At 36.1% G+C, this 24,405-nt stretch overlaps 2 protein-coding genes across 3 annotated transcripts; one reads left to right on the plus strand and one right to left on the minus strand.

Annotated features, from left to right (window-relative positions):
- The first annotated feature begins 215 nt into the window (after nt 1-215).
- LOC108323888 (negative regulator of systemic acquired resistance SNI1) lies at nt 216-13,182 on the plus strand. Of its 2 annotated transcripts, XM_017556701.2 has the most exons (15): nt 216-398; nt 665-731; nt 870-963; nt 1,065-1,133; nt 1,230-1,313; nt 4,926-4,997; nt 5,594-5,663; nt 5,740-5,789; nt 10,632-10,847; nt 10,935-11,005; nt 11,128-11,197; nt 11,456-11,521; nt 11,646-11,798; nt 12,406-12,539; nt 12,824-13,182. In XM_017556701.2, exons 1-15 carry the CDS (start codon nt 284-286, stop codon nt 12,894-12,896), a joined length of 1,404 nt encoding a protein of 467 aa, XP_017412190.1. In that variant the 5' UTR covers nt 216-283; the 3' UTR covers nt 12,897-13,182. The 2 variants fall into 2 exon arrangements, with proteins under 2 accessions (XP_017412190.1, XP_052725818.1); XM_052869858.1 differs by lacking the exon at nt 11,646-11,798.
- Nucleotides 13,183-13,437: 255 nt separating this feature from the next.
- LOC108323889 (peroxidase 19) lies at nt 13,438-17,772 on the minus strand. Its single transcript, XM_017556702.2, has 3 exons — nt 17,337-17,772; nt 16,863-17,063; nt 13,438-14,154 (listed from the first exon to the last, which is right to left on the minus strand). The coding sequence occupies exons 1-3, from the start codon at nt 17,598-17,600 to the stop codon at nt 13,576-13,578; spliced, it is 1,044 nt and encodes a 347-aa protein (XP_017412191.1). The 5' UTR covers nt 17,601-17,772; the 3' UTR covers nt 13,438-13,575.
- Between the last annotated feature and the right edge of the window lie 6,633 nt (nt 17,773-24,405).

Below are 24,405 nucleotides of genomic sequence, written 5' to 3' on the forward strand. Positions count from 1 at the left end.
AACCATGTTATAAAATAGAACTCTATTAAGGAATTTGAAATAAAAATAAATTTGGTCCTTTAATCACCCAGGGGATGTACAATTATAAGAGTGGAGAAGAAATGTCCCATCTCTTAACCGGTCCAGTAATTCTTTGTCAATTTTTTTGGCGGGAATATATATATATATATATATATATATATATATATATATATATATATAGATTTTCAAAGGACAGTCTCACTAAATTCTGGGAGGTTTTTTTTTGGTGGGGAAGGAGAAATTGGCAAAAGTAGGAGCGGAGATGGTGAACCCTAGTAATGGTGAAAGATGGAACAGAACAGTGATCGATGATAACATGTTGGCCATGTTTGATGGCTCCGAAACTAAGGATCCTCACCAAGATGCCCTCGATGACCGTACGAAAAACCTTTTCTTCTTTGTCTTTTTTTATTAAATATTGTTAGGTTTGGTTTTTCTCCCCATTTTCACTTGGCCTTTCCACCACGTTCGTGCCCACAAGGAAAATCGACGTGCTTTAGCTAATTGGACTTTGGGGTGACCGGAAAATTCGAACTTTAGTACAATTTGGCTTGGGTTTCTTTCGAAATACAAAAAATATATTCGAATTTTAAATGACCAAAAAGAGTTATTTTTTGCTTTGTTCTATGGTTCATATGTGCAGGAATTGCTTTTCTTGATGTTGTTCGCGCATCTTCAATTGGGCCTGAGTATGGAAAACCACCCACTTCGTAAGTGTTTTTATATCAATGTGTGAACTCCTAAACTCAGTTCTTTTCCACGATCATGGGTTTTTCCGTGGGTAGGTTTTGTTTTGGGAGAGTAAATTGCATTGTGTCTAATATTGTTCACTGAGGTTTAATCTCCAGAAAAGTTTTTGGGGCAGTCTTCCACATGCTGAGGACAGGGAATTCTCTAGAAATTATTGTCGGAAGTTATAAGCTTCTGGTAGATTTAGACAAGGTATTTGAATGCAACTTGAGACATGACATTCTATCTTGGTATTCATAGGCCCTGATTGTAACTGATACCCCTTTACATCTGTGGCTTCTTTTTGGGTTTAGCACTTCCCTCGTGTGTATTTATCCCAATCGTCGTCTAACTCTCCATCGAAATTGGTTGTGGTTAAAGAGGTACACATAAATATAAGCCATCTCAGTATGTTATTTTTTCTCTATTCTGGGTTAGTTAGTTGAACTTATTTGCAAATATGAAATATTATTTGTCAGGCATGGTCTCCATTTATTGATTGCCTGGATAATGGCACTGCTGAAGCAGGTGACAAACTGTCTAGTGGACCCCTTGACCCCTCTGTGAGCTTATTTCTTCTGTATTTTCCCCTGCAGTTTTTTAGTTCTTTCATTTAATTGAAACAATTTCTTCTGTCATTATTGGATTTTTTTTGTATCCTTATGTGAGCTAAACTAAAATAATAAAAGTATTTATTAACTTCTCTTGGCAAATTTATTGCTCCAATGCATTTAAAAAATTTAAAAGTGCAATATAGAATTACTTATTTTTCCAAACATTTTCTCTTTATCTCGTATTGTTTATAGTATTTTTATGTCGTTCCTTTTTTATTGTTACAAAATTTGTCTTAATCTATGAAGGGCCTGCCTGTGTGATTGCTATAGTTGAACTATATAGCTTTAATTTATTCTATAACAATTCCACTATTTCTCTATGTAACATCCCAAAAATACAGCAATAAACTATATAATAGAATAATTACATTTAATAAGCTATTAATTCAGTCTTACACTAAGAAGAGCGTACGGTTCTGACCGAACGGCCTTTATAGAAAGAACTCAGAATTTACCATACAACAATACAAAACTGACCGAACGGTTTAAGAAAAGAGATTACCGAACGGTCATTACTAAACAAAAAGGAAGGCGATCGAACGACCACCTTACACTAACTAAACTATACTACTAACCGAACTCACTACGGTTCAGCCTTGACTTCAACTTCTACGAGGTTCGCATCCTCCAAATTTTCTTCTTCCAGCGCATCCTCCAACAGCGCATCCGCTTCTACTCACATCCACACGGATGATCATTGCAACGACAACACGGACGTACAAAACAAGACACGATAGAAAATACAGGGTAAGCTTATATAATTTAATTTTCATGAATAAACATATATTTCAAACAATCTAACACACAAGAGAATTTCAACATACGAATCATATAAGGCCTATCACTAGACTGATTGTCCGGACTGTATGAAATCTGTGTAGCTACAGGCGTTCGCGCACTCGGGTGATGTAGTAATTGGGATGCCCTCAACAGCTGTCACCCGAGGTTAGCCCTATCTGTCCAAAGTACCCCTAAGGACTAGGACCTCCTGCCATTTCCACACGTGACCTACCCTCCTCTACGTGAACACGAGTACTCACGGAACATCAGGATGAACAGCCAGCTTAGCATACTCACAGTCATACTTTACGAATTCAAGTATTCATCCATGAGTCGTTCCTCCCTGGAACGCTCGTCCATAAACCACAACCTTTCCATATCACATTTTCTTTATCTTTTAATAATACCAATCTCATTTAATCACCTTGTACAAAGATTCATGAGGATTTCAAATAACGAACGTTCAACCGAACTTAAACTGGGTCGAACGCATAGGGCGAGACCGAGAGACCTTCAACTTTGAGAATGGATTTAGACCAAGGGTTGACATCGGATTTTAAGAAAGATAGCGAGCGCAATAATATATTCCAAGAAACGAATGAGACGAACGTCGATTTCAACGTTGAGCCAATTAGAGGAACCGACTCTTGAGAACTCTATTTGAACACTAAAAGACCAGACCAAGACCGAGGACTCCAGAGTGAAGCCAATGGATCACAATATTTCCAGGCACGGAGAGTATTACTTGGAATTATCTCATCGGAAGAAACCGAACGCTTGTGAATACTTAGTTTAGTCAAGTTTAGTATCAAGAATCTAAGTGACAGTCAAAGACTAGACACTATAGTGATCGAACCGTAGAGGGCTTAAATGAACGCTCATGTAAATAATTTAGCTTTAAGAGATAGAACGAGTGTCAGGTGTGAGACCAACCATTTGCTTAGAACGAACACTTGGTATAAGACCAGGTGCTACTAACGGATATAAAAGAAGATGGATAATTATACCCAGACACTATTGAAGTATTATTTAAAACTACTAAAATATTTCATGGCAGAATATAAAGACCGAACGGTGCTTGGCCGAACGCGCAAGCAACGAAGTTCGAAGTGTAGGCGCTCGTCCTCCACTAGGATTCTTCCCAAATGAAAGAATCCAATTCTAATCAAACTCACTCAGAAAACCGAACGGTCAAAGACTGTTCAGAAACGAACGTACACTATCTTAAGGGAAACTCATATTCAGAATTTAAATTCATTTCTTAACAGGTAAATTCATAACTTTACACATTCATGGTATCATCAAATTTTCATACTTCATATATTTCAAACATAGCAATCATCATACAATATATCCATTCAGTCATTTCAACGAACGCGCATACATCATATAATCATACAAATCAAATTAAATAAGTTTCCCTTACCTCTAACGTGAACGAGCGTGCTAAAATATAGGAATGCGGTTTGTCTGACTATAAATCCTTCTACCCTCAAAGCTCAACCAACTCTTCAAACTAAAACATATAACAGAAAACCAGAATTGGTTCAGGCAAGAAGACAGCATGCAACCAGAACTTGAGTTGCATGTATTAGAGAACGAACGGGTAAGAGGCGAGGAAACTGACCAGTTCATAACTCGAAACTGTTCGGTTCAGAATGAAGCTCAGGACGCCGGTGGTGCTTCTACGGTGCCTGAATGATGATCGGAGGAGAGAAAGGGTGAGTTTCCTTAGAGAGAAGATAGGGTTTCTAGTGAGAAGGAGGAGAAAAATGAAAAGATCAGAGTTTGGGAAGAAGGGTGCATGCAGAGGGAGAGTGACGCGGATTTCAGAAAATCAACTTTGTTTCAAACGAACGTCCGCTCTCCTGCTGACACCTGCATTTCACTATCTGATTTTGGATCCTCGTTTCTTGACACCTGGTGTCCGTTCAGAGGGGTTTAAGGTGCGTTTTAAATGATCCTGACAGGAGGGGTTTTGGGTGCGCATTTACGAGGTCTGACAGTCTACAAAATTCTAATTTCCAAACAGTTTCTCAAAACATTTCTCTGAAATTTCCGTGCACATGGTGAAATGTACCAGTAATATAGGAGATCACTGATGTTCACCTTTTACATATTTTTTAGAAATTCATTCTATTCTAAAGTTATCTAATTCTGCGAATTCACTTTAGGTAATCAGTACTAACTTTTATTTTGTTGCATAATATAAGAATGGACACACTCTGTTAGGTTCCTGGGTTGGAAACCTAACTATCAACGCTCAAAGTAATCAAAAGAACAATGAAAGAATGAGTTTCTGGATTGATATTGTGAACAAAGTACACTAATAGCGCTAATGGAGGCCTAATCCCCCTCTTAGCCCTAGCGGAGGCATAATCCCGGCCAGATTTATAAAATAATACTCAAAAACTTCCCTCTAACAATGAATAGAACTCTATTTATGTAAGATCTCCCATCCCGCCTTTCTTAACTGCTCTCTCATTTTCCCGCCTTTCTTAACTGCTCTCTCATTTTCCCACCTTTCTTAACTGCTCTCTCATTTCCTCTTCCTTCTATCCTCTTACCTTAGATCCTATCACACTCACATTTTCAACAGGAGTTTTATGATTGATAAAAAAGGCACTGCAGTTCACTGAACTAATATATATTTTTAAGTTTATATAATTTTGTTTATAAAATTTAGCATTAACTAGGTTCTCCCATATGTATTTATGTTAAATTGCATTTTGATATTGAATTCTTACCCATTTTTGTTCTTTTTGTTTTCCACCTACTTAGAGCTTTCAGCTCCTGATTGAAGACGTTGCTGAAATAATATCTGGGACCAAATTGCAAGCAGCCAATGTGGAGGTTAGTTCACCAATGTTGTAATTCCTATCTAGAATTTTGTGTATATTTGTTATACATTTATCTCTTGAGACTAGATACAATCTAGTAAATTTCCATTTCCTACTGTGTTTATTATGTGTATGTGTTGTAGGACGTTATTATGAGAAAGTTATTGTCACTTTTGTTTGTTTGAAGAACAAACTTAGTTGTAAAACCATCATGGATAGTCACACGATATTTATATTTTAATCTTGATCAGTGAAATCTGACGATCAATATTTTCTCTTCTACTCTCCGAAAGAGTCCTCATTTGATATTGCCTGTGTCGGTGTGTTAGAGATGGTGATAGGACAAAAAGAAGCAAGGAACAGACCTTTACAAGGTCTATTATAAAAGAAGTAAAAAGCGGTTCAATTGTTGTAATTAGTTTTAACTGGTACTTAGTGTGCTATTCAGCCTAATAAACAGGTCCTCTCTTGTATTGTTTCTATTTTCAGCCTATGCTTTTTACATTGATGTATTGGGATTTTCCAGAGTGAAAAGGACATTGCTCTTTTTGTGGTTAATTTTGTTTAAGGTGGATGGGCGTTTAATATCTTTGCATAATCTTGCTGCAGCCCTTGAGGAACATGTTACTCTTCCAGTACCTTGTGATTGTTTTTGAGGATGATTTTTTACCTCGCAAGGGTAATGTATGAAGTTAAACTCATATATGCTATCACCATGCCTTAACAAAATACTTATTCTATTTATTTCGTTGCAGCTTCCTCGACATGGAACATGCAGAGGGAGTCTTTGCTTAGTCTGCTATTGGTATTTGTTTTTAAACCAAAATTATATTGATCATACTGTGTAAAAGAAGACTTTTTGTGTAACCAATTAGTAATTCAGCATATTGATTATGAAAATTGTTAGATATATTATCTTTATCTTATTTTTATTTTTTTTATCTTTAGTTAGTTTGGTATTATTCTTTATTTGTATTTTGGACTTAGTCTATATTTCTGTTATAAATAAAATACCTTATGTGTATATTCAACATAAGGGAAATTATTTTCACACATAGTTTTCATTATATTCAACATGGTATTAGAGCTAGGTTAGAGCCTATCTTAGTGAGATTTGTTGTTTGTTGGACAGATAGTTCCTCCCACTATCGGATCACTTATTAATGTCTAGTTCCACGCACGAGATGTATATACCTCGATGTGAAGGGGTATGTTATGTAAGTGCAAACCTCACTTTACAAACCGATTTTGTGGGATTGAATTAGGCTTAAAATCCACTTCTTAACATGGTATCTAAAGCCTAAGGTTCTTTTTAGAAAAAAAATTGTCGCCTCTGCCATTACACCTATTGCTGCCATCATTGGAGTTTCAGTTTTGACTAGTGTCTTAATATGGTATCAGAGCCCATGGTTTAGGTTTGGTGACCGAACTCAGACGAGTACGTCCCTCCATGATCAGGTGAAGCCTGGCAGGTGGCTAGTGGTAGATAGCCAGATGACTCATGAGAGGTGGAGAGCAAGAGATGCTCAGTGTTGTGACCATGGATCGTGAAGAGGGCAAAGAGATGCTCAGTGTTGACCATGGTGTACTCGAGGATAACAAAAGACTATCGTAGTAGGGGAGGAAGGAAAACCATAGTCCTTTGTTTGAGGGAGGGTGTTGGGTAAAACAAAGTCGCACATCGGATAAAATAAGAGATGGACATGGGTTTATATACACATAAGATACCTCCATTGGTAAGAGGCTTTTTGAAGTGGTACCAAAAGTAAATCTGTGAGGGCTTGGCCCAAAGCGGACAATATCTTACAAGTGTGGAGATATGTGTGTATATCGAACCTTCCCAACAGTGGTATTAGAGCCATGGTTGGAGCCTATCTTAGCGATATTTCTTGTTTCTTGGGCATTTCTATTCCACCCGCTATCGGGCCATTATTGGACCACCCAATTTCTACTATCACACTTGAGATGTCTATACCTCAGCGTGAAGGGGGGGTGTTGGAAGTCTCACATCTACTAGAGATAAGGTAAAATTATAATATATAAGTGGGGTGCAAACCTCACCATACAAGTCGGTTTTGTGGGAATGAGTTAGACTTTAAACCCATTTTCTAATATGATATCTGATAGGAATGAGAGGAGGTGGATAGTTTACGAGAGAAGAAAGAAGACTAATTAGCTTTGATGACCTAACTGTTATATCAGTTAGGGAAGGGCGGGAAAAGCAGTTGTATAAATAGATTGATTGTATTGTTAGGAGGGACTCTTTGAGACTTTGATTGTTGACAGGCCTTAGACCTGTGAAGGGGATTATGCCCCTGTGTCACAGACTATTCCTTTGTGAACAATACCATATTCTTTTCATTCTTCTCTGTTTCTTTGTTGTGAGAGGTTGAGAGAGAGTTCTTGATCAGGTTTCTTGTTCGGAAACCTATCAATATCAGAACCATGGTTGAAGCCTATCCTAGCGAGTTCTATGTGAGCATTCTATTCTTCTATTCCACTCGCTATCGGGCCGTTAACGGACCACCCATTTCTACTATCACGCTCGAGATGTCTATACCTCAGCGTGAAGGGGGGGTGTTGAAAGTCTCACATCGACTAGAGATAAGGTCAAATTATGTTGAATATAGTGAAAAACTATATTTAGATTAATCTCCCTTGTGTAAAATACACACATAGGGTTCTCTATTTATAATAGAAGAAATATGGGCTAAGCCCAAAATACAAATGAGAAATAATAACAAACTAACTAAAAGATAAAAGATATAATATATCTAACACTCCCCCTCAAGCTGGAGCATACAAATTGTATGAACTAAGCTTGAAATAGATGAACTCAGTGTTGAACTAGATGATTTGTCTTCAAGAGTGTGAGGCAAACATAGATGGACTAACATCAGCTTGTGAAACTTCAACTTCAAAAGTGGATGAAGGAGAGCCGTGTGGACAATGATAAACTGCAAGGACTGATTCCCAATCAATGATGGATGAGTGACGGGATCAACAGTAGTAGCTGAAAGCTAAGAGCTACAAAACTGCAGGGACTACACTAAATCCTCATCAATGATGGATGGGTGACGGGATCAACAGTAGTAGCTGAAATCTACAAAACTGCAGGGACTACACCCATATTTATGTGACTTGCAGTGTCTTGGAAACGTACTCCCCCTTAGTGTGAAGGTGGAAATGTGAAAGATCACAGTTGCTGAACCACTAAAACAAAACAAAATATTAAGCTACAATGCTAAAACAAAGACATCAAGATATGTTGGAGGTCCAAGATTCTTTGCTGGACAACTCCCAAGTGGTGATACTCAGCCGTGTATCACAAGAAGATCGGGCTAAACTCTAGCATCGAACAACGGCAAACAGTGCTAACTCTAGCACCAAACAGCAGCAAACAGTGCTAACTCTAGCACTGAACAGCGGCAAACAGGGCCAAACATCGGGCTAACTCTAGCACCGAAAAGTGGCAAACAGTGCCGAACAGCGGCAAACTAAACGGCGCCGGACAGCGGAAACGGCACGTGGACAGCAGCAAACGTCGCGGGACAGCGGCAAACGGCATGGCCAGCGGCGATGGTCTGGTTGGCGAGACCTACTCCGATCATCAAGTTGGGCAGCCATGGCGAGGGAGAAACCCTAAAAATTCAAAGTACTCCGATTGATGCAACGACCACAGATCCAGAAAGAGGGCGAAGAGGCGATCACGGCAGTGCTGATCGGCGGCGGAAAGCTCCGGCGACGCGCCGGCACGTGCGGCGGCAGCGGCGAATCTTGCGGCGGCGCGTGGGTGCTCCGATCGCCGCGATCTTTGTGCGACGGTGGTCGCCCGGCCGAGACGATTCCGATGGTGTGGTCGCCGGTCGATTCTGGAACTCCGGCGGCGGCGGCGGCGGCAGCGGTGGCCGGAGGCGGCGACGGTCTGGCCGGAAAGAAGCGGCGGCGACGGTGGAGAGATCTGACTGCACGGTGCTGACTGTGGCACAGATTTAAGAGAAAAAGAAAGAGAGAAGGGTTGCCCACTGAAATTTTAGGGGCTGCCGGCGGCCATGGCGGCCAGCCGCCGGCAGACAGCAGAGACACCAGAAGAAGATCAGAGAACCTGCTCTGATACCATGTTGAATATAGTGAAAAACTATATTTAGATTAATCTCCCTTGTGTAAAATACACACATAGGGTTCTCTATTTATAATAGAAGAAATATGGGCTAAGCCCAAAATACAAATGAGAAATAATAACAAACTAACTAAAAGATAAAAGATATAATATATCTAACAAATTATAATACATAAGTGAGGTGCAAACCTCACCTTACAAGCCAGTTTTGTGGGGTTGAGTTAGGCCTAAAATCCACTTCTTAATATACGGTTTTGATTGTCTCGATTAGTCACCCTAAGAATTTTGTCTTTCAACACCTGTGTCTGATTTAAGTCCTGCTCTCCTAATTTCAGTTCTCTGCCGTGTCTTTCTCACTATTGTCCACTATTCGCAGTCTCTGTCCACCAACGTTCCCCGTGGGGGAGAGTCTGTTTCTAGGTGCTTTGATGAATAAAGGAGACCATTCTTTTGAAGAGCCAGATCTTCCACCTTCACTATTTGTCATCGATGCATCGTCATTTCCTCTATTCATCGTGAAGGGGAGTCTATTTTTATGTGGTCCAATCTAATCCCTGCAGTTTATCGTTGTCCACCAGTACAAGCCTCATCTGTTATTGATGGCAATCTAGTCCCTATAGTCTATCGTTGCCCACCACTGTCGGCCACCATTTGTTGTTGATGGCAACCTAGTTTTCCATAGTTTGTCGCTTTCAGCCACTACTGGTTGTGTTGTCCACTATTGATGGTAATCTCCTTTGTCAAAGTCATCTAAGTTGAAGTTTCGCGGTTGTCCATCGCTGTCCAATACTATTCTTCATAGTTTTTAGGATTTCATTCTCCTATTCGTCCATGGCTTCTTTCTCTGTTGTCTCTTTTGACCTCTCTTCTGTCATGATGCATTTGACCCATCCATATATGTTTTTTCTCCAGTGGCAAAGATTTGTTAGTTTATTTATAGTCATGGTGGCTCTTCAACAATGGTCTTTTTATCAACCAGATGTCAGCAATGCATTTCTCAACAACGATTTGCAAGAAGAGATTTATATAGAGCAATCTCTCAGATTTTTTGCTCATGGAAGTCTTCTGGATTGGTATTTCGTCTTCTATGTCGTCTTCACAAACAATTAATAATTTAGTGTCACTTGAGTGCAAAAGCATATATTTTCACTAAGTCTTTATTGATTATATTAGTAATAAGCTTGGTACATATGATTCTATATACTAACTTGAGGGGAAGTGTTAAATATATTATCTTTATCTTATCTTTATTTTTTATCTTTAGTTAGTTTGATATTATTCCTTATTTGTATTTTGGGCTTAGCCCATATTTCTTCTATTATAAATAGAAGACCTTGTGTATATTCAACACAAAAGAGATTAATCTCATACATAGTTTTCACTATATTTAACAAAAATTATTACTCTTATACTCTTTTTTCCATGTATCCTGTTGATGGGATATGTATGCATCTTGACTCCACCTTGAAAGCTTTCCTTTCCCTTTTGGTTTTTTTCCAAAATATATGTTTTATGTTGTCTTGGCAGGGATCTAGGAAAATAAATTACAAAAGCTTGATGAAGGATTGCCTGGCAATTATTTGTCAACTATCTCAACTTCTTCATGGTGGATTCAGTAATCATCTGGAGCTTCAACAAAGTTCTCAGTCTAAGTTGTCCAGAAATTGTCATGTTGCATTGTCTCTTTCTTTATTAGAAGTATTAAAGGACACATGTGTTTCAATTGAGAAACTTCTAGTGATGGTAAGTTTCTGAACAATTTTATTCGCTGTATTTGCGTAAACATCAAACAAGTGCTCTGTTTTTTTCTTACATTCTGAGTGATTTTAGATTATGAACCTTGATATGGCAAGGAAGAAAGCAGATACGGAAGGTCACACTACAAGAGCAGACAGTCCGAGGTAACTTGTAATTTTGTTTCTTTACAAAGTGGAAAGTGAGTTGATTTTCTTGTTTCTTTATAAGTCAAATGCTTTTGATAACATAAATTTAATAATATTGTTTTTTGGTGCAATTGGTGCAGAACACCTTTGATGGAGATAATTCTGGATGAACTAGCTTACAACAAAGATAGTGTCCCTCTTTTTTTCAAGGTTGGTCCCAATTACTGTCTGTGCCCTTTCCCTCTCTATTCCCCTCACCACCTCTCTTTCGTTGTTCATAACTGTCTGTATACGCGACTACATGAATTACATACATAGGATACGGGGTTTTCCACATAATAGTATGTAATATTGGTTGACTTGACACGTCCTACTTGTGTAGTTACTTTACAAGTTCCCATTTCAAGTCATTTTTGGGGGGAATTATCTATTGGATAACACTTCTGCTTTTCATGAGAATGGCTTCAGACCTTCAGTGAACCGAAGTTGAAGCTGGAAATAGTTGTGCAGTATCTGGCGAAATACATAACCAAGGTAATCAAAAGGTGGACTTAATGGTATATTTTCTTCCTCCTTAAAGGGAGGTTCTATTATTTGTATGGTAGTAGCTTTTGATAATCTCTTGATTTAACTAGCTTTTTTTTATACAAAATTGCAGCCTTCTGTTCGCACTCGTAAGTCAAGTGATTATATTGAATATGCAACATTTGGTGGGGCATTGAAGTGCTTTTCAAATAAAACTGGCATTAAGAGCTTAATGAAAAAAATTGGTGTAGATGTAATTCAATTCCTTCTTGCCCATGGTTTTCAGGTACTTGTCTTATCCAGCAAATCAATGAATATATATTGATTTCGACATGTAGAAAGACTGTCATATACAAAAGGAATACAAAGATTGAGAACTGTGATACAAACCGAGAATAGTAGGGCGGGAAGAAAGGTCATATGGACAGAATGAGATTTACAGAAAATAGTATAGACTAGAAAGATGTCTCCTCTATGATTTTCTCCCTTCACGAAGAGGAATACTAAATCTGCAAAATAATACAAGATAAACAGTATTTCCCCTCTTTCAATCTCCATCATATTTAACTGGCTAGCCTCTTATGACTAGCTTAATTAGTGGTCCTTATTCCAAACAAACTGGTAATCCTTCTAAAGAAGAAACAAAGACCAAAAAATTAAAGGCAAACAAAACCTTTGACATAATAGACAAAGAGTTTCCTTATTCCTAAGGGTGGGATACGTATCACATTGATAGCTATTTATCTCATGGGATAGGGAGACGAACTAGAGGTTTTGTCATCTGATTTTTTTGAATACGAAACCAGTCAATGAAGCAATTGAGAAGCTAAAGCATTAGTTCACACTCATTGAAAATCTATGTCCTTTTTGAATGTGTTTTTACTTGCTTTCAGGCTCAATTGTCAATATTGTCAAATGGGAATGCTGATGCCAACATTTCTGGTGACAAAGAAGGGGGAGTCGGTGCTCTTGTGGATTTGTGTCACGCTTTTATCTCTGCTTTTAATAATTTTATAAGCACTGATGCGTAAGGGAACCATTAGGATTTTAATTTCTCATTGCTTGCGTACTTTTCATTTGTGTTTTGGTATATTATCACTATTGGTCGTATTTTATTCACTTACAAAAGGTTTAAAATTTGCATTTACTATTGGTACATAAAACTACACTAATTTCTTTCCATGCTTGAATATTGCCAAAACTTTCAACTGAACCTATGATTCTCTTATTTTTGGTGGGTGGAGGAGACCCGTGATGTCTTTCTGTTCACGATGGTGACAATTTTCTAATTTGTTGTTTGTCATGGTGTAGGCATATGGTGATATTGTCGATTGGAAAAGAGGCACTATTTACTGCAGCAACTATTATCGCCGAGAAATCATAGGAGTGCAAGCAATTTAATTGAGCAGTTCCGCTTGGTGAATACAGAATAAACTCATTCTGCCCAATAATAACTGCTTTTACTTCATGAAATTGATGCCCTTGTAGCCAGTTTTGTTAAATAGCTGCTGTAGTTCTATTGCATAGCGAAAGTCCTCGGTTTTGCCACGCCATTTGCGGCTACCATGGTTCCATCTAGGTTAATGTCATTCTGGTTTTTATGCCTTTTATTTTTATTTGCATACAACAATTTTATATACGTATATAATTCGTAAATATTTCAACCTTCATGCAACTTCTGCAATTTACCCACTACGCTATCCTCCAGATGATACAGTAGATCGTTGGCTTTCCACCATTTTCCACTATATACAAATAGCATTGGTTTTCTTGAAGATAAAAACAAAAAATGTTTCAAACCTATTCTCCTAATGCAACAACACAAGCAATACTTCTAAAAAACCAGTTAACTACAACACTGACTAGAGAAAGTACAATTGCAAAAACTGAAATGAAAAAAAAAAAGAAAAAATAAAAGATTAATCTTGACAAATAATAATATCCGAACAACTATTGCATTTATAACTGTACAAAACACTGAAACTTAGGTAGAGTTGCATTGATGTTGCCTGGTATGAGTTATAAATGCAAGAATTGTGTAAAGTTGTATTCATGAGAGTTGGTCACATGTGCATGCTACAATCTCTACGTTTCTCCCCGTGCCTTGCCCCTCGTACGACTTTGATTAAACTCAATTTGTCCATGGCTGCGACAAAAGCTTGGAAAAAGTTGTGGTTATCCTTGGCAAATTCTAAGACAATAGGCTTGGTTCGTGGGTCGATGGCCAGAGCCTGGTCAGAGGCCAACAAGCCCATCTTTTGTTGCAAGTTGCCATAATAGGCATGGTCAAACAAGAAAGGCGTAGTGGCATCAAAAGGGGCAACGATGTCGGAGTTTCCACCGAAGTTTGGACAGTACATTCTAAGTGCGTGTAGGAGTTTGGGGTCCATGTCTGGGTCCGGTTGGCCCTTGCCTCGGAAACTGTAGAGACGAGCCACGAAGTTCTTGCAATGCGCAAACCCAATTGTGTGGGCCCCCGATAGGGCTACCAGGTCCCGTGTGGTTAAGCCCTTCGAATTGAACAGTTTGATGAGTTGATCGACGGTCGAGTTTGCACGAGGGATGTTTGATGCCACTCTTGATGCCGTTGATATCTTTCCGTCCCATCTTCCCTTCTTCACAGGGTAATATGGCCCTCCTGCCTATCATCGGACAAATTTAACTATTAGAAAAAAAAAATCGCATAATAACACCTTTATGTAATGCGTCTAAATTTTATTGTAATGCATGAGAAAGAGTGTATTACAAAATATCTTTAATACTCCTCTTAAAACTAAAACTTTTTTTATCATACATTTTCACCAACATTTATGGGTTACGTTCTCCTAGAAAGAAACTTTGTTGCCAAATAAATTTCGTCTAAGATCAATTTAATTAATAACCAAAAGTTGGAAAATGCATGAGTGTGAGATCATATTGTCCAATTTTAATCTGACCATTCTAAACTTAAAAAAACCTAAAGTGCCTTTGAGTGTTTGACCATAAACCTAAATAGGTACTAACTCTGTTTTTCATGTGACAATCTTGTCACTTACGGTGGCAATTAGATAAAAACAAAAAGTTCCTAGCACTAGCAAGCATTTTCACATTAAGTATTTCATTATATAATAATGCTGGGTTTATGAACGGATAATATTCATAATAACAAATGTCGCCTTGACATGATTGAAATCTTTAAAAGAAACAGTATCTATTGGGAAGAAATGTGCATTAAAATATAAAGGAATCACATGGTTAGCCAAATATTTTTATCGTACTTCATAATCATACTTAAAAAAGATAATCAATAATTGCATTTGATTTGAGGGAGTTGCTCCCTCCACCCCCACACATCTCTTCCTCCACCTCCCCTTTACTTTTTTGTCCCTTCCTCCACCTTTCCTTTACTATTTTGCCCCTCAGTAAAATTTTATTTTTAAAATTATTGTTTTTTAATTTTATTCATTTATAACATATTTCACTGATAACCTACGTAGTTCCTTGTATGAGTAAAATATTTTTCTGCAAAGTTTGGTGATCGTGAAAAGAATTATCAAGCAATCTTCCTCTTTTTCTCGGTGCAATACGTGGTGCAGTGCGTTTATGGTGTAGTGTCCTTGTCGTGGTTCCTCTCCAGGTACGTAGTCATAATCCTTCCTATAATTCTAAACCCTAAACCCTTCCCATACTTCCAATAATCCTTTGAATATCCAAGCCTATAATCCTTGCATGAGCCGCAAAACGTAGTAAAATAAAAACGAAACCTCAAAAGTTAAAAGGAACACTGCCTCTGGACAGATGACATCCTTCAACGGATGTCAACATCCGTTTAAGGCGAAACGGATGTCAACATCCGTTTAAGGCGAAACGGATGTCAACATCCGTTTAAGGCGAAACGGATGTCGACATCCGTTTTGCCTTAAACGGATGTTGACATCCGTTGAAGGATGTCATCCGTCCAGAGGCAGTGTTCCTTTTAATTTTTGAGGATATAATTGTCATTTTAGAAGGATATAATTGGCATTTTAGAAAATTGAGGAGGTGGAGGAAGAGACGTGTGGGGGTGGAGGGAGCAACTCCCTTGATTTGAATATGACAAACTTATTTAGTTTGGTAAAAAAGAAACGCCGAAGCCTTTCATAATTAGCTCGCACACCATCAAACAAAGTTCTTGGTGCAACAAATTTAGGTGAAGAATTGTGGAAATGAGTTTACTTTTCCTACGCATTTTTAAAATAAAAATAACTGAGTGCTATCCGTTACATTCCCTTTAATTAAATTTAAACTCAACTTTCTTAACTATTCTTTAGATACAGTTTGGTTTGGTTGAAATTGAAAATTCATCAAAACAACTAATAAAAAAAAATTCTAATTACATAACCACATAAAACCAAAACCAATCTTAAATAATTCAGTTTCGTCTGGCCAGCTCGTTTTAGACAACTCTTCTTTTTTCTTAAATAAACACAATTTTGAGTTTACTCTCTCCTCCAAATAATAAATCAACTTTTAAAACTCGTTAAAAACAATACCAAGTTAAAATATAATTATCTATAAACATGTAAATCATAGAGCAAATATATAATTAACTTTACCATCGATGGTGCGAAATTTGTTCATATATCAATATTTTATGCCCCAGAAAAGGACAACACAAAAACTTAGACCTAAGATTAAGACACACATATAAGTACAAAAGTTAGGCTGTTTTGGACTCTAGCATATCATGCCCAATAATACTGAGCAATTCATGATTATATGGAAACAAATTTAAATTCACTTTATTCAGAATCCATACTGCATGAAAAAAAAACACTCTGCTAATTGCTACAAAATTGCAATTAGAGAGATACGTAACCAAACACCCTTTGCATTGCATCTCTTTTTTCTTTTTTCTATAGCCATATTTATTCTTAAACATTGTCATTAGCTTTTTGGTGTTTGTTTAGGAAGAAAAAAAACTAGGACACCTTTTCACTAGTACCATAAGGCTATACGCCTATAATTTGTAACATTTTTGGCATTGGAAGCAAAACATGTAAGAAACACAGAATATGCATATTAGTAAAAGGGAAGAAAATCCGAAGAACCACTCAGAAAACAAAAGGAGATAAGCATAATGTGGATTTCTTTCTTAAAAGTCCTTTATTTCAGTGCAAAAACTGTGGTCAGCACGACAACTAAAAGCTGATGAAACTACACATGCTTTGAAATTGTATTGCATGTGAACTGAAACCAATGATTAATTCATTATTAAAGTATAGATTTTGATTAATTCAGTGTTAAAAATGCATAGAATTAAAGTGATGGGGAGAGTATATGATAAGAATGATGGGAATGAATAGCAACAAACAAAACAGGAAGAACTTACCAGGTGAACATAATCTCTGGCTGCAATTACAAGAATATCTGCACAAGACACCACACCAGGGCACTTTTTCTCCACTAGTTCCTTAGCTTTTCTCACTGTCTCAAAACCTTCCACCTTCAAGTCTCTGTTATCCTCTGCATCCTTCTCTGCCAACTCCTTCCTTCCACCCTTTGATACTATTAAAATTGACGCATCACACCCCTGCACTCACCCATTAAGGAATCATGATACTTCACCAAACAAAAGAGACCACAACACCACAAAATTCACTGCCAAACATGGAAAATAAGATTTTCTTTTTGGTATTAACACATTCACAGCAGAAATAGAACTCAACACATTTTGCGTTCTTGGTTAAAATTTATTAGAAACTAGAAAATCATTACTGGGATTCATACGGCACGAAGTAAGATCTGCTGCATGCATGGAAGTGAAAGCTAAATCCTTTTTTAGAGGGGTTGGAATTGATCTTACCCCTACAAAGCAATCATGGAAGAGGAGGCGAATGGTGGCAGGGGCAGAGACAGGTGATTGTTTGAACTGTTGAGAAGTGACTGAACCAACAAGCTGTTCTAGCTGGGGGCATGATTTGGCATAGTAATTTAGTGAGAGTTGGCGAGGGGGGCGTGTGGTGTTGGCATGTGTGGCTAAGCAAAAAGTTCCACCCAAAATGAAGAACACAAAGAGAGAAGTGAATTGTAGTGAAAAAGAAGTGGAAGCAAAAGAAGGTACAGACATGATGGGGCAGTTTCGGACAAAGAAAAGGAGAGTAATTTAGAAGATCAAGAGTGAAGGTAAGCTTGAATGTTTTTCTGTATGGGAAAATGGGATGCTTTGTCAAATCCAAACATGGGGGTTTAAATATTAAAGGGAATCAATTCCCGTGAGTCTCGTACAACACAAAAACGAAGCTGAATTAATTGCTGCTATCTACTGCATAAAGCTTCTGACACCTCAATAAAAGATATTAGTAAAATCAACAAGACATCACTTTGAACATCTTTCAAGTATACTTACTTCAAGTCCACCCACCTGAAAACACCACATTTTTGCTTCAAACATTCATAATAGCTCTACCTAGATTCATTATGTCACTTTTTATTATGCTTCAACTTTCTATACGTGGAAATAATCACAGGAAAAGATTAAAGAATAACAATATAAACTACCCTTATGAGTGCCTCAATTTTTGGTAAAAGAAACGTGGTCATGAGATTCATTCACATGTGTGTATATGCATTTGATCTTGATCGTTCATTACTGTGGAGGTTGACTCCTACCTAGCCTAAATTATCAAACCTTTATTCATTTTCTAACCCATAAATTTGAACTTTTTATTAACACATGCTGTTTCCAGTTAACAGAATTACAATTGTAATGTAACAGTTGCAGAAAGTTAAAAATTGAAATTTAAAACAGTACCAGACTCATCTGTGATAGAATCATACTGTGGACTTGCAAAGGATAACAAAATATGTGCAAGTTATGCTCTCTAACTCTACTTTTTTGGAATACCACATTTATTATTAGTTTCAGCGCCAGTTGCACGGTAAAACGTAATCGAGTAAACAATAATATAAAAGTACCATTTTTGAATGTAGAAAGCAGGGTGGAGCAGTAATTGGAGACGACAGACAGAGAGTGTGATTGGTGCAGCCATTGCATGAGTTATTTAATGCAAAGCATGTGAAGCCAAAAGAGGCATAGTAGTTAATCTATGTTTAGTGATTTCTCCATCCTTTGAGTGGAAGTAGAGGGCCAAATACTGACTTGCTTTTGCTTTTTCACCAAATTAATTTATTAATTAATTAATTTATTAATTAATTAATTCATTCATTCATTCATTCTGTAAGCTTAGGAATTAGAAGCCTTACAAAGCAAACTAAGAATTAATTGTGGCCATTGAGTGAGTGAAGTGAACGTGATTCGGCTTTTTCAGTGGGGCCTCCTACCCTCCACTTTCTTTTGGGCTCAACCGTTTGTTTCAATCGTTGGAGTGTGATGTGATGTTTGTGATCTCATGCGGCCAATTAAAAATGGAGTTAACCAAATATATCACTATATAACTTTCAATCCAATTTCACATTCTGATTTACCTCAAGGGCGTCTCACCCTCCGCCTCCAAGGTTGAAACCCCTGCATTTCCAATTTCAAAAACGTCCTGGTAATTAATCAGATTGTTATCCATTAAAATTTTTTAACGGAATGCTTAAGGATGAACCCGCCAATATTTAAAAAAAATATTTTATAAATTTTTAAATGAAATCTCTAAATTAAATAGCAAAAATTTATCTTTTGACTTATAAGGGATAAAACTCTCACTTCATTCAATAATCCTTATCGTTATGTAAATCTTGTTTACAGTCAAAAAATTTCATTAGATATTAAATTTAAATATATAACTAAAATAATATATTAAAAAAAAGAGGATTGAATACATCAATTTAAAAATATAAAAACAAATTTTGAGTAAACGACTAAAATCAACTTTTTATTTCAATATTTTATGTATGATAATCACCAAACAACAACTACGTTGATATTTACTGCAAAATATAGTAAATATATAATTATTATAATATTTATATTTTCCATCCCCTTATTTTTTTTAATATTAATTTATAATAATAATATAATTTATATTTAAATTAGAGATCAATCCATTTTTGAGATAACGAAATATACTATAATTGGAAAAGACAATTAAATCTAATATCCGACAATGGTGGCACGTGTTACCATGAGGAGGTTGTTGCATATGTAGAAAGAGGCACAAAGGCAAAAAAATAAAACCTAATTTAATTTTAAGGATAAAAACGTAATTTTAATATTTTTAGCGGGTAATGAGTATCGGCAAGTCGGACAGTGTAATATCCATATCCGATCCGTTTATAAGCAGGATACTCGTTACCCGTAACTCGCAGATAGTAAAAATCTGTGAGTACTAACTATCCGTCACAAATTTTATCTGCGGGTATCAACTATTTGTTACAAATTTTATTCACGGATACAAATTTTTTTGTCATCCCTACTCTCATCCTTGCCTCATTTCATTTCTTTATTTTCTTCTTTTAGTGGTCCTTCTTAGATAAATTAAAAGAGATTTGGGAAAGATTTTTTGAGAAGTTATTCTTTGAGAAGTCTTTGAGACATCTAGAGGTGGTGGTGGTGTTATGACGGTGGTTGACATTCGAGCAAGGGGCACTGTTTCTTTTTAAGCTTCTTAGGTCAAACAGGTGTAAGAATTTATGATAAAACTCTCATCACGTAGTTAGATATCAAAATCTGATGAATAATAAATCGGATTTCAACATCCGATGTTGTGATTTTTAGATTTTCATATCCGGTACATTGTTTTTGAAGTTTTTTTTAATGTTTAATTATATTATCTCTCTATTAGATTATTTTAAAATGTTTAATTAGATAATTTGTACCTATTTAATTTAGTTTTACTAAGTTTATTAGATTATTTGTAATTGTTTAATTTATTGAATTATTTTTTTTATTTTATAATTCAATTTTAAGTGTTAAATTTGTTGTATTAGTTTTTTATTTTCTTTAAATTTTTGTATAAACTAATTTGTATGAATTTATTTAATTTAATAAAAATAAATTTATTTTAAATTCATATAAAACATTTACGAAAAATTAAAATTTATATGAAAAACATGTATCGGATATGGAAATCTCTAAAACGGACAAAATCGGATTTCGAAATCTGATTCTCCCTTTATCGAATGTCGAAATCTAATAAAGGGAGAATGAGATTTCGAGATTATGTCCCTTTCGGATTTCTATATCCGATACATGGTTTTTGAATTTTTTTTAATGTTTAATTATATTATTAGTAAATGTTTAATTATATTATTTCTAAATGTTTAATTTGATAATTTGTATAAAATAATTTGTATGAATTTTTTAAAATTTATTAAAAAATTAAATTTATTTAAAATTCATATGAAAAATATAAAAAAATTATTAGGTACTTTAAGTATTATTATTTTGGTGTTTTATTTTTTAAGTTTATTAGATTATTTATAAATGTTTAAGTTATTATATTAGTTTATGATTTTATAATTTAATTATAAATATTTATTTATTCTATTAGTTTTTCAATTTCTTAAAATTTTGTTATGAAATAAATTGTATGACTTTTTTAATTTATTAAAAACAAAGTTGTATGTAAAACTGATATCAAAATTTGAAATTATTTTTTTAGGTAGTTTTAGGTATTATTATTTTGTTGTTTGTTTTTAAGTTTATTAGATTATTTATAAATGTTTAATTTATTGTATTAGTTTATAATTTAATTATAAATGTTGAATTTATTGTATTAGTTTTTTTTTTCGTTTTTTTTGTATGATGTAGAAAAATAAAAAAAATGTGTCTTTTTTAAGTTTATTAGATTATTTAAATATTGCTTAGACATAGTGATATAAGGGTTGGTTGCCTTTAAGCTTCTTTGAGTTTATAATGCAAAATTAATTGTTAGGGAGACAAGGCAAGGTAAAGTAGTAATTAAGGATAAGCTTTCTTCGCTGAGACATCGGGTCTAAAGTAAATTAGAAAGTGACATTAACATTAATGAAGAAGACGAATTCATAAATACATGAGAGTGAATAGGATAAGTCGAACCCCCAACAACATAATCATTCCATATTTTACAAATCAATCACTTGTGCATTCTTATTGTTAATTGATCAACACTTGCATTCATGTTTATTTTCTGCATTTTAAACCAAAAGATTTTGCTCTCAAGTCATATTTAATCAAGAAATCACATAACTGTTTAGGTTGTGAGTCTCTTGGGAAACGATACTTGATATTACCATATTTATTACTTGATACGATTCGGTACACTTGTTGAGGTCTTAACACCCGCACCGCCGCACCACGAACCCCAAACGAAGATGGAGACAGGAAACAAATGAACGGATATGAAGAGAAATAACAGATCTGAGAGTTGGAGAGGGGTGGTAACGGATCTTGGAGGGGATGGGAACAGATCTGAGAGTGAGAGTTGGAGGGGGCTCTGGAAAGAGAGAAAAGAAAAAGTGAGACTTGCAAGGGGGGGTGGGGGTGTGCAGTGAAAATGGGTGAGTGAATATGAATAGAAATGTAGGGTTTCAGAAGAGTAAATAAATAAGGTTAAAAAGTAAAAAAGACTAGTTTTGTAATTAAAATTTTTTTATAGAGAGTTGGGGAGGTGGAGGGAGCAACACCCCTAAAATTATGGAATGCAAGGAGAAGTTGAATAAGGTGAAGCAAGTCTCTTGCTCCATTTTATAGTGTTTCTTCCTACACCACTCTATGTTTCTTCCTGCACCACCACATTTTTAAAAGATTTCAAAACTATCCTTGCATTTCAAAAAAATCCTACACTTCATCTCTTTTCTTCAACGGATTCGAAATCTATTGAAGAAAAATTCCTTCTACGAATTTCAAAATTAGTTGAACGATTTTTTAAGCCTTCAACGAATTTCGAAATTAGTTGAAGTTTTTGAAAAATCCTTCAACGAATCTCGAAATCTATTGAAAGATGTTTTGAAAGATTCAATGAAATTTTAAAATTTGTTAAAAAAAGATATTTTTGGAATGTGAGGGGAAATGGAGAAAAGTGAAACAGTGGTAGGAAGAAAGACTCTCCATTTCATCAGCAGCAGGTGGGTATTTTGCTAACGGTGGGTTGATAATCTTAAGCCTAAACTATAAGGGGTGTTGCTCCCTCCACCACCACCCTATACTTCTTCCACCTCCCCACATTATTTTAAATACAATTATATCCTTAAGTTAAAAAGATTTGTACTTTTACCCTATTTTAAATAATTTGAAACCCTAATTTTACTTTCCCAGCACCCACCCACGAAACTCTCTTCCTCTTTTCCCATTTCTGTTTCACCTCCCCCACCTCCCGCACTTCCATTCCTTTTTCTTCCCAGTTTTTTTTTTGGTTTGAAAGCTTCCATTGCCGCCGTGGTGTGAATGAGCGCCACCGCCGTGGTGTGGAGGAACATCGAGGAGCGTCCAGAGCATCAACCAGCGTGAGGAAGTATACATCAACGGAGGTGACATCTTTCAACCGATGTCCCCTAATAAAACAAACCCTAAAATAAAAAACGTTGATATCTTCAACGGATGTCAACATCCGTTTAAGGTAAAACGGATGTTGACATCCGTTTAAGGTAAAACGGATGTCGACATCCGTTTTTCCTTAAACGGATGTTACTCCCTCCATCACCACACACAACTCTTTGCACCTCGTCGTTCCTTTTTTGTCCTTCGTCCTTCAGTAAAATTTAAATGAATGTGCGTTGATTTTTCTTAAACGGAGTTCAACTTCCGTGGATAGATGATGAAGAAACGGATGTTACAGAGAGGGTCACGGATGTTGATATCCGTCCAACCAGTACTCAATTCTTTTGTTTGCTAACGAAGAAACGAAACAAAAAAATTAGAGTTATTCAAACTCAAACCCTAACATTACAAAAAAGAACCAATGTATCGACTTTTCTCTTGCATTCGCCATGACTAAGGATCTTCCCTTGAATCTCTCCTTGCATCAAAACCTACGTATCCATTCGATGAAAGTAGCTTAAGATGATGGAAAAGTAGGGAACAATGTGGGTGTAAAACCTAGTTAGTGCAGACTAGGTAGAAGAATATGGAATCAAGGAAGTCGATGCTTTTATGGAAGCTCTTTGAATTAATTGAACTTCAATAGTTGGTCTGATGTTGTAAACGGAAAAGAAAAAAAAAGAGTTTGGAAGAAAATAGAAGTAGTGGTGGTGCATTAGAAGGCGTTGATGACTTGTTCGAAAGATCAAATAGTTGGCATGCATGATGAGAGGCGTGGACTTGGGTGTGCCCATCAATGGACACAGCCACTGCCAATATCAACAACAACATTATTTAATGGGAAAGTGGCAGTGTTAAGCCAGTGTCAAGGGTTGCCATTTTAACACCCCTACCAGTCATTCTTTCTATACTATTATTTCCTCAATCTTAATTAATTTTTTAATTAATCTATTATTTAATCTTCCTTCTCTATCATTAAAGGTGGCGGTGGAGGAAGGATGGAGTTGGATGAGACATGCACGGTCGTGATGGTAGACGTTCATTGGCTGTGAGAGCTTAGGTGGAACGAAACTCCTTTCTAGCGTGGAGGTGCAGATGTTTAGAAAGATTTAGGATTTTAAAAAAGATAAATAAAATTAAATGGTAAAAGTTAAATTAAGGTAAGGTATTTTTGGAATGAAAATAATAATGAAGAGGTGTAGGGAGTATTTGGGATGGTGGAGGGAACAACTCTAAAAAATTTTTTTTACTGAGGGACAAAATAGTAAAGGAGAGGTGGAGGGAGAAAGGTGTGGTGGTGGAGGGAGCAACACCCAACTATAAGGCTTTTACATCCTACATGCCTAATTTCTCCGCACACCCGATTTTTTTGTACACCCACACAAATGTTTAAAATGACCATTTTATTTTTTGAAAAAGTGACTTTCAGAATATATATTTCCAAAACTTTTCAAAACAGGCTTTTCAA

Source organism: Vigna angularis, chromosome 1 (assembly GCF_016808095.1).
Source record: "Vigna angularis cultivar LongXiaoDou No.4 chromosome 1, ASM1680809v1, whole genome shotgun sequence".
Taxonomy (NCBI): Eukaryota; Viridiplantae; Streptophyta; class Magnoliopsida; order Fabales; family Fabaceae; genus Vigna; species Vigna angularis.

Coding starts and splice junctions, on each gene's coding strand:
- LOC108323888 (XM_017556701.2), top strand. CDS start 284: ATGGTGAACCCTAGTAATGGTGAAAGATGGAACAGAACAGTGATCGAT. Junction 399..664: donor CCAAGATGCCCTCGATGACC/GTACGAAAAACC, acceptor TCATATGTGCAG/GAATTGCTTTTCTTGATGTT. Junction 11,198..11,455: donor GTGTCCCTCTTTTTTTCAAG/GTTGGTCCCAAT, acceptor GAATGGCTTCAG/ACCTTCAGTGAACCGAAGTT.
- LOC108323889 (XM_017556702.2), bottom strand. CDS start 17,600: ATGTCTGTACCTTCTTTTGCTTCCACTTCTTTTTCACTACAATTCACT. Junction 17,064..17,336: donor TCCATGATTGCTTTGTAGGG/GTAAGATCAATT, acceptor GGGTGAGTGCAG/GGGTGTGATGCGTCAATTTT. Junction 14,155..16,862: donor CCAGAGATTATGTTCACCTG/GTAAGTTCTTCC, acceptor GTCCGATGATAG/GCAGGAGGGCCATATTACCC.